At 41.2% G+C, this 12417-nt stretch overlaps 1 protein-coding gene across 7 annotated transcripts in view; it reads left to right on the forward strand.

Moving 5' to 3' along the window:
* Positions 1–12417, forward strand: part of LOC126252941 (glycoprotein-N-acetylgalactosamine 3-beta-galactosyltransferase 1-like) — a 508856-nt gene that overhangs the window by 466407 nt on the left and 30032 nt on the right. For all 7 annotated transcript variants that reach the window (XM_049953946.1, XM_049953944.1, XM_049953947.1 and 4 more), the window contains exons 5-7: positions 3743–3895; positions 5194–5332; positions 10342–10565. In XM_049953946.1, coding sequence (XP_049809903.1) covers positions 3743–3895; positions 5194–5332; positions 10342–10565 — 516 coding nt within the window. The remainder of the gene's footprint in view (positions 1–3742; positions 3896–5193; positions 5333–10341; positions 10566–12417) is intronic.

Raw genomic sequence — 12417 nt, forward strand, 5'->3', positions numbered from 1 at the left:
TAACAGAAGAAATATTGAATTTAATTGATGAAAGGAGAAAATATAAAAATGCAGTAAATGAAGCAGGCAAAAAGGAATACAAACGTCTCAAAAATGAGATCGACAGGAAGTGCAAAATGGCTAAGCAGGGATGGCTAGAGAACAAATGTAAGGATGTAGAGGCTTCTCTCACTAGGGGCAAGATAGATATGCCTACAGGAAAATTAAAGAGACCTTTGGAGAGAAGAGAACCGCTTGTATGAATATCAAGAGCTCAGATGGCAACCCAGTTCTAAGCAAAGAAGGGAAGGCAGAAAGGTGGAAGGAGTATATAGAGGGTTTATACAAGGGCGATGTACTTGAGGACAATATTATGGAAATGGAAGAGGATGTAGATGAAGACGAAATGGGAGATAAGATACTGCGTGAAGAGTTTGACAGAGCACTGAAAGACCTGAGTCGAAACAAGGCCCCGGGAGTAGACAAAATTCCATTAGAACTACTGATGGCCTTGGGAGAGCCAGTCATGACAAAACTCTACCATCTGGTGAGCAAGATGTATGAGACAGGCGAAATACCCTCAGACTTCAAGAAGAATATAATAATTCCAATCCCAAAGAAAGCAGGTGTTGACAGATGTGAAAATTACCGAACTATCAGTTTAATAAGTCACAGTTGCAAAATACTAATGCGAATTCTTTACAGACGAATGGAAAAACTGGTAGAAGCGGACCTCGGGGAAGATCAGTTAGGATTCCGTAGAAATGTTGGAACACGTGAGGCAATACTAACCTTACGACTTATCTTAGAAGAAAGATTAAGAAAAGGCAAACCTACGTTTCTAGCATTTGTAGACTTAGAGAAAGCTTTTGACAATGTTAACTGGAATACTCTCTTTCAAATTCTGAAGGTGGCAGGGGTAAAATACAGGGAGCGGAAGGCTATTTACAATTTGTACAGAAACCAGATGGCAGTTATAAGAGTCGAGGGGCATGAAAGGGAAGCAGTGGTTGGGAAAGGAGTGAGACAGGGTTGTAGCCTCTCCCCGATGTTATTCAATCTGTATATTGAGCAATCAATAAAGGAAACAAAAGAAAAATTCGGAGTAGGTATTAAAATTCATGGAGAAGAAGTAAAAACTTTGAGGTTTGCCGATGACATTGTAATTCTATCAGAGACAGCAATGGACTTGGAAGAGCAGTTGAACGGAATGGACAGTGTCTTGAAAGGATGATATAAGATGAACATCAACAAAAGCAAAACGAGGATAATGGAATGTAGTCAAATTAAATCTGGTGATGCTGAGGGAATTAGATTAGGAAATGAGACACTTAAAGTAGTAAAGGAGTTTTGCTATTTAGTGAGTAAAATAACTGATGATGGTCGAAGTAGATAGGATATAAAATGTAGACTGGCAATGGCAAGGAAATCGTTTCTGAAGAAGAGAAATTTGTTAACATCGAGTATAGATTTAAGTGTCAGGAAGCCGTTTCTGAAAGTATTTGTATGGAGTGTAGCCATGTATGGAAGTGAAACATGGACGATAACTAGTTTGGACAAGAAGAGAATAGAAGCTTTCGAAATGTGGTGCTACAGAAGAATGCTGAAGATAAGGTGGGTAGATCACGTAACTAATGAAGAGGTATTGAATAGGATTGGGGAGAAGAGAAGTTTGTGGCACAGCTTGACTAGAAGAAGGGATCGGTTGGTAGGACATGTTTGGGGCATCAAGGGATCACAAATTTAGCATTGGAGGGCAGCGTGGAGGGTAAAAATCGTAAAGGGAGACCAAGAGATGAATACACTAAGCAGATTCAGAAGGATGTAGGTTGCAGTAGGTACTGGGAGATGAAGAAGCTTGCACATGATAGAGTAGCATGGAGAGCTGCGTCAAACCAGTCTCAGGACTGAAGACCACAACAACAACAACAACGACATTCAGTCGTCTCCTGAAGATGACCTGAGAAGCTGAAAGCTAGTTCATGTCAGATGAATATAATTTTGTATAACATTAGTAAGTATTTTACTTTTTAGTATTATTATCATGTTCTGCCAAGCTCTGACAGAAAATTAAGTTAATGTTAATAATTATAACTATTAGCAGGAAGAATTAGGGGCATAGATGGTACAACAACAATCCACACACTCACATATCTGTATGTTTTGCATGGACAAGACCGTGATACAGTGTGGTTTGGAAGTCAGAGTGTGTGTGGTTTGGGATGAAAAAACACAAAGAAGAACAGAAAGAAATAAATAGATTAATGCTTTAGAGAACAGGAACAAAGGAAAACATTTCCAAGTTGTGGGGGGGAAGGAAAGCCATTATGCAAAATCAGACAATAGAAAGGCCTTTTGTTAAAAGAATAGATTGTTGCTCACCATAAAGATAAGTTAAGTTGCAGACAGGCACAATGAAAAGACTGTTTGAGATTTCAGCTAAAGCCTTCTTCAGAAAGGAAACACGCACGCGCGCGCGCGCGCGCACGCGCGCGCACACACACACACACACACACACACACACACACACACACACACACACACGCACACACACTTACACTTTTACATCAGCTAGCACATCTCATACACATGACCGTTATCTCCAGTCGTTGCGTTTGCAACATTGTCGCAGAACATGCAGATGAATTAATATAACGTATTTGAGTCCAATGGCTGCTTCTAACCTGGGCCATCTTGAACCTCCCCTCTTGCCACGAGCTTTTCTGAACTGTACAGATAGATGTTGTCCTTACAACACATTATCCCCTCCCAAAATCATCCTGTCCTCAACATATGATAATTTACTGTCCTCTCACCCTTCAACCAACAGTTTCCGTTCCTCTGTCCTATCACCTCCTCCCAAACCACATCCACCACCCTCATTATCTGCCACGATTGGCCAGTGGACCCACCATTCTTACCCCTTCTCTGCCCCTTTCATTTTCTTCTCCCTTCCCCCTTCCAGACCATCCCTTCCCCACAACCTCCCGACACTGCATCTGTGCACTTGGCAGACTTGTCCTGCCACCATCTAGTTCCTGAATGCTCTACCAGGCAGTGCTCACTTCTCTCTCCCACCCGTACCCTGATATCCCTCCCCCTTTACTGCTTCTGTTCGATGTAGTTGCATTGTGGCGAGATCGGCTGGGGATAGCGGTGATTGTGTGTGTGTGTGTGTGTGTGTGTGTGTGTGTGTGTGTGTGTGTGTGTTGCATTTTTGAAGAAGGCTTTGGCCAAACGCTCAATGTGTAACACTTCTTTTGTTGTGCCTGTGTGCAACTCAATGTGCCACCTTTATGGTCAGTAGCAGTCTTACCTTTCCATTAAATTGTTGATATTCCAACTTGGACTTCCCATTGTTTCATTTGGACTCATAACATTGTCATATCAACAAAATATTTTGACAATGAGTTTCTTGGCTTTAAAAATAGAAACTCATGATATTTCATCGGAGATGCATGTGGCTACAGATGGAAAATGCGAAAGTATTGAAACCTCAATTAGTGTAAAATTGGACTGGTGAGTCTTTCACAATAACTGTTTCAAATTTATATACACAACATTCATTCCATGGTTCACAAGGAGAAATCATCATTTTCACTGTGAAAATATCTAATAAGTCATTTATGCCTTCAGTTGTTGTACATAGTAAAATCCATTTTTTGAATGTTGGCTCCTTAAAATTACTACAAATAACGTTTTATTGCTTACCAGCTCTCTTTACATATGTACTAATTAAGCAATTCATTCTTTCCTTTAACAGATGAGGACAAAGTAGCCCGTAAACTGGCACAGAAAGTCAGGGTGCTCTGCTGGGTGATGACTTCTCCAAAGAATCATAATCTGAAGGCACGTCATGTCAAAGCAACTTGGGGGCATCGGTGTAATAAACTCCTTTTCATGAGCAGCACCAATGGTAAGTGTTGGCCATCTGAAATACTAATGCTGGGACTTAGAGGGCTAAGAGAACCCCCCCCCCCCCCTCCCCACACACACACACAACTTGCATATAAATGTTCCTCCTTCATTATATGTTTCTGTTACAAAACTTGTACACACATACAGCATCAAATGAATGCACACAACCGAGAATTGAATGGGAGATCGTCTTTCCAAATTGGGGGACAATCCCTTGAGCAAAATACTGAAGAGATTGTAGAAATAATACTGTTAAAAAAATTATCCATGTCCTTGTGTGAAGAAATAAACTGCAGAACAAAAAAAAGGAAAAAAAATCAACAACAAATTGCCAGCAACAGGATTGATTTCAAAATCTGTTAACTACAAAATTTGACCACATTATCTGTTTTCAGTTGTCAATCCACAACATATCTTGTTCTCTGAGGTTCATTACACATCCAATAGACATCTCTCTCTTCTGCAGTGTTCCATTTCTGCAGATTGTCCTTTGATCTCTTGACTCCCATTCCCAGTTATTTATCTGTGACTCATTCAGAGTATAAGTCTTATCAAGTGCAGTTCATTGATTGATTTGTGTTCTTATATTCTTGAATTAATAAGGAAAGTTCTGGCATAGTGTAGATATTTTGGGAGTAACGAAAACCATTTGGGGGGGGGGGGGGGGAGGAAGAGATGTGAAGCAACAGGAGGAGGGGTTGGGGAGGAATAGATAGTGGCTTGGAGGCAGACAGCAGGTGTGCAGGAGGGACGGGTGGCAGTTGTTTGGGCTAGGGATACGACATCAGGGCACTGGAGCCAGTGAGGTGTAGTCTCAGTGTTTTGTGTCCAACCAGCACAGTGTAGGTGCACAGGTGTGTGTGTGTGGGGGGGTGGGGGGGTTACTTGTGCAACTGATTCCTGATTGTTTGACTAACCATCCCTCCCTTCATATAATTACCTCCATCTCTTTCTTTATCAGTTTAAAAAGTAAAATTCTTGGCTTTTTACAATAAGTATATCAGCCACAGCATCAATTATCTCATTGTGTCAAAGATTCTAATTTCAGTAGTGTTTGCTGTTCTTCTAGATACTCTTTTTAAAGCAGTTCAGTCTAAATATGTCCATGTATTCTGTTCGGTTTAAATTACTGTTTGTCCATTATATTTTCTTCACCCATCAATTCCTTTGTCATGTACTAGGTACTATGCAAATGAAAAAATAATATAACATGAGTGGCATGCTTAAATACCAGTAATGCCATTATGTAAGTGTGTATTTCTGTCTAAGTGTTGTTAACTTAGTTTTTTTTAACAGATACGTCATTACCAACTGTTAAGCTCCCGGTGAAAGAGGGTAGAGATCATTTATGGGCCAAAACAAAAGAAGCATTTCGTTATGTGTATAATCATCATCTAAATGATGCTGACTGGTTCATGAAAGCTGATGATGACACGTAAGTTTGAATTCCTTGCTGTTTGACTATGAAAATATTATGGAAGCTGATACTGACAAAATACTCAACTTGGAGAGAGGGAGGGAGGGAGGGAGAGAGAGAGAGAGAGAGAGAGAGAGAGAGAGAGAGAGTGGTGAGAGTGAGCACTATTTACATTTCTGAAGGCAAAAGTCAGTAGCAAAACAGCAGTGTTATGAAACTGTAATGTCATTCTCTAATATGTGTGGAAGAATTTTAACATAGCCTCTTACATAATTTTATTGCCGTAACTGTAACTTTCAGCCTTGAGAGTCACTACTGAGAAAAATGTTACTGATTCATCAAACCCTAACGAAGCTTTTCTATTCCAATGAAATTCTTCTGGGGTTTAGACATTGTCATGATGTAATCAAAACTTCTGACATTTCAACTGCTATTGCCTGCAGCCTTCCTCCAGATGAAAATCAAACAATGGAAAATCCAGGATGGAATGTAACAATACAAGAGAAGGAAAGTTGCTACTTACCATATAGCAGAGATGCTGAGTCGCGATAGGCACAATAAAGATATTCACACAATCATAGCTTTTGGCCATTAAGGCCTTTGTCAGCACTAGAGACACACACACATGCACACACACACTAATGCAAGTGCAACTTGCACACCCGTCTGCAGTCCCAGAAAGCTGAAACTACACTGTGTGTGTGCGCGTGTGTGTGCATGTGCCTACTGCTGACAAAGGCCTTAATGGCCGAAAGCTATGGTTGTGTGAATCTCTTTTTTGTGCCTGTCACTTCCTCCAGATGACTTACCTGTAATTTGTGGTTGGTGCTTTGTACATTATATACCAGTGGTCATCATACTCATTAGTCAACAGAGCCATATATCAACAGCACAACAATTGAAATTTCTTTTGAGAGCCTTTTTTTTAAACTTAAACTATACAGAAAGGTACATTGTTATTAACTTACTAAGGGTACTTCTAAGCGGGTCTTCGCTAAAACTATCCTCAGTCTGATAGGTATATTCATTGAGGTTGACTCCATCCTACTCAACCATCAATACTCATCTTGTGTAATTGTTTTGTGTGTCTCCTTTTGTTCATTCCCTTTGTAAGTTCAAACCATCTCAACATACCTTTCTCAATACGCACACCTTATCTTATTTCACTCCACAACGCTCCTAAAACTACCTTAATAAACTTAAAGATAATGTCTTAGTTAAACTATAGGTACGTTGAATAAAACTTGATGTCCTATTTAATAACAGTATTATTTATTGGTAAAATTAAATTGTACTGTATATATAAAATTAAATGATGACAGTGACTGACAAATAATACTGTGAACAATGGCTTTACATGTCCTTGGAATGTTTGATAAGTGTGTTGTTGTTTTCAATTTTACACATAGTTCTAGGTTCTCATCAACAAGATGACTCCTCAGTTTACTCTTGATCAGGTACACACTTGAAAATAATTTTTCACATGAACATGTGGACCCAGATAAGGAAAGAAAACCAAACACTGGTTTATTTTTCAGCCGATTGTGTGTGTCAGGAAGTCTAGGTGTTAAAAATAAACATATATTCCTTCTCTAGATATTTCAAAGAAGACCACTTGTACTGTGAACTAAATTAACATTTGGTTTATATATATATATATATATATATATATATATATATATATATATATATATATATATATATATATATATATATATATATATATAACAGAGGGAAACATTCCACGTGGAAAAAAAATATATCTAAAAAGAAAGATGATGAGACTTACCAAACAAAAGCGCTGGCAGGTCGATAGACACACAAACAAACACAAATATACACACAAAATTCAAGCTTTCGCAACAAACTGTTGCCTCATCAGGAAAGAGGGAAGGAGAGGGAAAGACGAAAGGATGTGGGTTTTAAGGGAGAGGGTAAGGAGTCATTCCAATCCCGGGAGCGGAAAGACTTACCTTAGGGGGAAAAAAGGACAGGTATACACTCGCACACACACACATATCCATCCACACATACAGACACAAGCAGACATATTTAAAGACAAAGAGTTTGGGCAGAGATGTCAGTCGAGGTGGAAGAGTAGAGGCAAAGAAGTTGTTGAGAGACAGGTGAGGTATGAGTGGTGGCAACTTGAAATTAGCGGAGATTGAGGCCTGGCGGATAACGAGAAGAGAGGATATACTGAAGGGCAAGTTCCCATCTCCGGAGTTCGGATAGGTTGGTGTTGGTGGGAAGTATCCAGATAACCCGGACGGTGTAACACTGTGCCAAGATGTGCTGGCTGTGCACCAAGGCATGTTTAGCCACAGGGTGATCCTCATTACCAACAAACACTGTCTGCCTGTGTCCATTCATGCGAATGGACAGTTTGTTGCTGGTCATTCCCACATAGAATGCATCACAGTGTAGGCAGGTCAGTTGGTAAATCACGTGGGTGCTTTCACACGTGGCTCTGCCTTTGATCGTGTACACCTTCCGGGTTACAGGACTGGAGTAGGTGGTGGTGGGAGGGTGCATGGGACAGGTTTTGCACCGGGGGCGGTTACAAGGATAGGAGCCAGAGGGTAGGGAAGGTGGTTTGGGGATTTCATAGGGATGAACTAACAGGTTACGAAGGTTAGGTGGACGGCGGAAAGACACTCTTGGCGGAGTGGGGAGGATTTCATGAAGGATGGATCTCATTTCAGGGCAGGATTTGAGGAAGTCGTATCCCTGCTGGAGAGCCACATTCAGTCTGGTCCAGTCCCGGAAAGTATCCTGTCACAAGTGGGGCACTTTTGTGGTTCTTCTGTGGGGGATTCTGGGTTTCCCATTCCCGATGTCCAGGCGGAGCTTCAAGGAATCCTCAGAACCTTAGGCCCCCTGCAAAACCTTTCACCTGACTCCATCAACCTCCTGACCCCACCGACACCCCGCACCCCAACCTTCTACCTTCTTCCTAAAATCCACAAACCCAATCATCCCGGCCGCCCCATTGTAGCTGGTTACCAAGCCCCCACAGAACGTATCTCTGCCTACGTAGATCAACACCTTCAACCCATTACATGCAGTCTCCCATCCTTCATCAAAGACACCAACCACTTCCTTGAACGCCTGGAATCCTTACCCAATCTGTTACCCCCGGAAACCATCCTTGTAACCATTGATGCCACTTCCTTATACACAAATATTCCGCACGTCCAGGGCCTCGCTGCGATGGAGCATTTCCTTTCACGCCGATCACCTGCCACCCTACCTAAAACCTCTTTCCTCATTACCTTAGCCAGCTTCATCCTGACCCACAACTTCTTCACTTTTGAAGGCCAGACATACCAACAATTAAAGGGAACAGCCATGGGTACCAGGATGGCCCCCTCGTACGCCAACCTATTCATGGGTCGCTTAGAGGAAGCCTTCTTGGTTACCCAGGTCTGCCAACCCAAAGTTTGGTACAGATTTATTGATGACATCTTCATGATCTGGACTCACAGTGAAGAAGAACTCCAGAATTTCCTCTCCAACCTCAACTCCTTTGGTTCCATCAGATTCACCTGGTCCTACTCCAAATCCCATGCCACTTTCCTTGACGTTGACCTCCACCTGTCCAATGGCCAACTTCACACGTCCGTCCACATCAAACCCACCAACAAGCAACAGTACCTCCATTATGACAGCTGCCACCCATTCCACATCAAACGGTCCCTTCCCTACAGCCTAGGTCTTCGTGGCAAACGAATCTGCTCCAGTCCGGAATCCCTGAAACATTACACCAACAACCTGACAACAGCTTTCGCATCCCGCAACTACCCTCCCGGCCTGGTACAGAAGCAAATAACCAGAGCCACTTCCTCAAACCCAGAATCCCCCACAGAAGAACCACAAAAGTGCCCCACTTGTGACAGGATACTTTCCGGGACTGGACCAGACTCTGAATGTGGCTCTCCAGCAGGGATACGACTTCCTCAAATCCTGCCCTGAAATGAGATCCATCCTTCATGAAATCCTCCCCACTCCGCCAAGAGTGTCTTTCCGCCGTCCACCTAACCTTCGTAACCTGTTAGTTCATCCCTATGAAATCCCCAAACCACCTTCCCTACCCTCTGGCTCCTATCCTTGTAACCGCCCCCGGTGCAAAACCTGTCCCATGCACCCTCCCACCACCACCTACTCCAGTCCTGTAACCCGGAAGGTGTACACGATCAAAGGCAGAGCCACGTGTGAAAGCACCCACGTGATTTACCAACTGACCTGCCTACACTGTGATGCATTCTATGTGGGAATGACCAGCAACAAACTGTCCATTCGCATGAATGGACACAGGCAGACAGTGTTTGTTGGTAATGAGGATCACCCTGTGGCTAAACATGCCTTGGTGCACAGCCAGCACATCTTGGCACAGTGTTACACCGTCCGGGTTATCTGGACACTTCCCACCAACACCAACCTATCCGAACTCCGGAGATGGGAACTTGCCCTTCAGTATATCCTCTCTTCTCGTTATCCGCCAGGCCTCAATCTCCGCTAATTTCAAGTTGCCGCCACTCATACCTCACCTGTCTCTCAACAACTTCTTTGCCTCTACTCTTCCACCTCGACTGACATCTCTGCCCAAACTCTTTGTCTTTAAATATGTCTGCTTGTGTCTGTATGTGTGGATGGATATGTGTGTGTGTGCGAGTGTATACCTGTCCTTTTTTCCCCCTAAGGTAAGTCTTTCCGCTCCCGGGATTGGAATGACTCCTTACCCTCTCCCTTAAAACCCACATCCTTTCGTCTTTCCCTCTCCTTCCCTCTTTCCTGATGAGGCAACAGTTTGTTGCGAAAGCTTGAATTTTGTGTGTATATTTGTGTTTGTTTGTGTGTCTATCGACCTGCCAGCGCTTTTGTTTGGTAAGTCTCATCATCTTTCTTTTTATATATATATATATATATATATATATATATATATATATATATATATATATAAACTGTACTGATCTTATTTTGTGATTAAGTAACATTCAGTAACACTAATGTTGTTTTGGTTTCAGGTATGTGATAGTAGAAAACTTGCGCTACATGCTTTCTGCTCATAAACCTACTGACCCATTGTACTTTGGTTGCCGATTCAAACCATATGTAAAACAGGGTTACATGAGTGGTGGTGCAGGTTATGTTCTGAGTCGAGAGGCAGTGAGATTATTTGTGGAGGACGGACTTCCAGACAAGAAAAAATGCCGTCAGGATCATGGTGGAGCTGAGGATGTTGAGATGGGTATGTAGTGGTACATTTTATACATTTGACTCTGAAGTGCACCATACACGAGCAATGGCTGGCAATGATTCAAGCCATGGACATGCAATCACTTCATAGATTTCACATTTGTGGCAAACTGCAGCAATCAGCCGCATACTGCTTGGCAGTCTCAGGCAATCTGGTGGATCGCATGTGATTTGTGGATGCAATATGGCTGCCTGGCTGTTTAGCAGCAGTATATGGCAATATGGCTGCCTGGCTGCATTTAGTTTCTCTACTAATTAAGTGTGGTTGATTAGTTTTGTTTCGTTTTGCTTTGCCCATGTTGAGAAAGAACTTTACAGTTGAATTTATAGTTGTTCAGGAACTACAAAGCACTCTTGAGAAGTGAAGTAGAGGCCAGAGCTGCCATTTACATTAAGAAATAATACAAAATATACCCTTTACTTTCAGTGTTTAACAGTTTGAAGCATGCACTGTTAAAGTAGAAATAGTGAGAAGTTCATAGTTTAAATATTCAGGAAAATCTATTATACAGCTATACTCCAGTCCCTTTTCATTTCATATAATTTGACTCTTCCTCATACAGTTGAGTTGAGGTATTTTCTAAAGTAACTTATAGTTCCCAAAAAAAAGCATTTCAAAACAGTTTCAATAAACTAAAATTCCTGTTTTATTTATTTATTTTTGTAAGTGTTCTTGGGGATAAGGAGATCAACTACAATTGCTATGAAACATAGGAGTTCATTTTCCACACCAGAACTTCTTGACACAGTGGAGTCCATAATACAGATTAAAATTGCTGCGAAAACTGCTTGGTGGGGTCAAAGCAACCAACTGATTGCAGCAAAATCGTGTGATATGGATTGTTGCAGTCCATCGCTTGGGTGGGGGACCTTAAGTATTTACACAATATTTGAACATATTACAACTAAAACAACAGTACAGTAATGGAAATTCCAGTATGAAAAATAATACATCATCATTAAAATAATAGTAAACTGCTTCAAATCACAGAAATTTGAGTCAGATATTACAAGACTAAGGAGGAAAATGAGAATAAAAGTTGGTATGAAAATGTAAAAAGTTAGTACCATAGACATTTTATTTAGTGCCAAACTAATGTAGGTAACATGGAATTACTGACAACAGCTGGCAGAGAAGTCCCTAAATGTTGGGTTTTGAAATCAAGTTTCCTTTATTTTTCCTAGGTAACAAGGTAAGCTGATTCCATTTCTAGTCCAACTTCAGTATCAGTAACAAGCTGCGGAGGTGAATGTTTGTCAAGGTTACGAATTAATTATTGTGCAGTATGTGGAACACCTGTTGGGAGGAATATACAGCTAATGAATATGATCACTGAATTGTTCATTCATTCACATTTGGTATTCATAAATCTCACCCTAAAGATATGTTTTCAGGGACATGAAATTAGTCATCTTTTACATCAACATACAAAGGAAGCCACTGTAGGCTGCTTCTGTAGAGTATACTAACAACTGATGATGATGATGATGATGATGATGACTGTTAATCTGCTCATGCTGATCTTATATCCATGACATGTGTACATCAGATGCTGGACAATGGTATTTGACCAAAACTACTTGGACAGTAAAGACTAAAGTGAACAGCAGCACTGCTCAAATACTGTTTTGGATAAAAACAGTTAATGTGACCTTACTCAGGACACTTGCCATCTATCTTGGCAAGTCCATTACCTGTTTAATACAAACATTAGTGTTTATTTATGTCAATTAACATCTTTAAGTCTAAGTTGAGTTAATAGAATATATAGAAAAGATTGTAGCTGCAAAATCCAGCACATGTTTGATCAGTGTGAGAGCATCATAGAAATGCCCAAAATACT

Source organism: Schistocerca nitens, chromosome 4 (genome assembly GCF_023898315.1).
Source record: "Schistocerca nitens isolate TAMUIC-IGC-003100 chromosome 4, iqSchNite1.1, whole genome shotgun sequence".
Lineage (NCBI taxonomy): Eukaryota > Metazoa > Arthropoda > Insecta > Orthoptera > Acrididae > Schistocerca > Schistocerca nitens.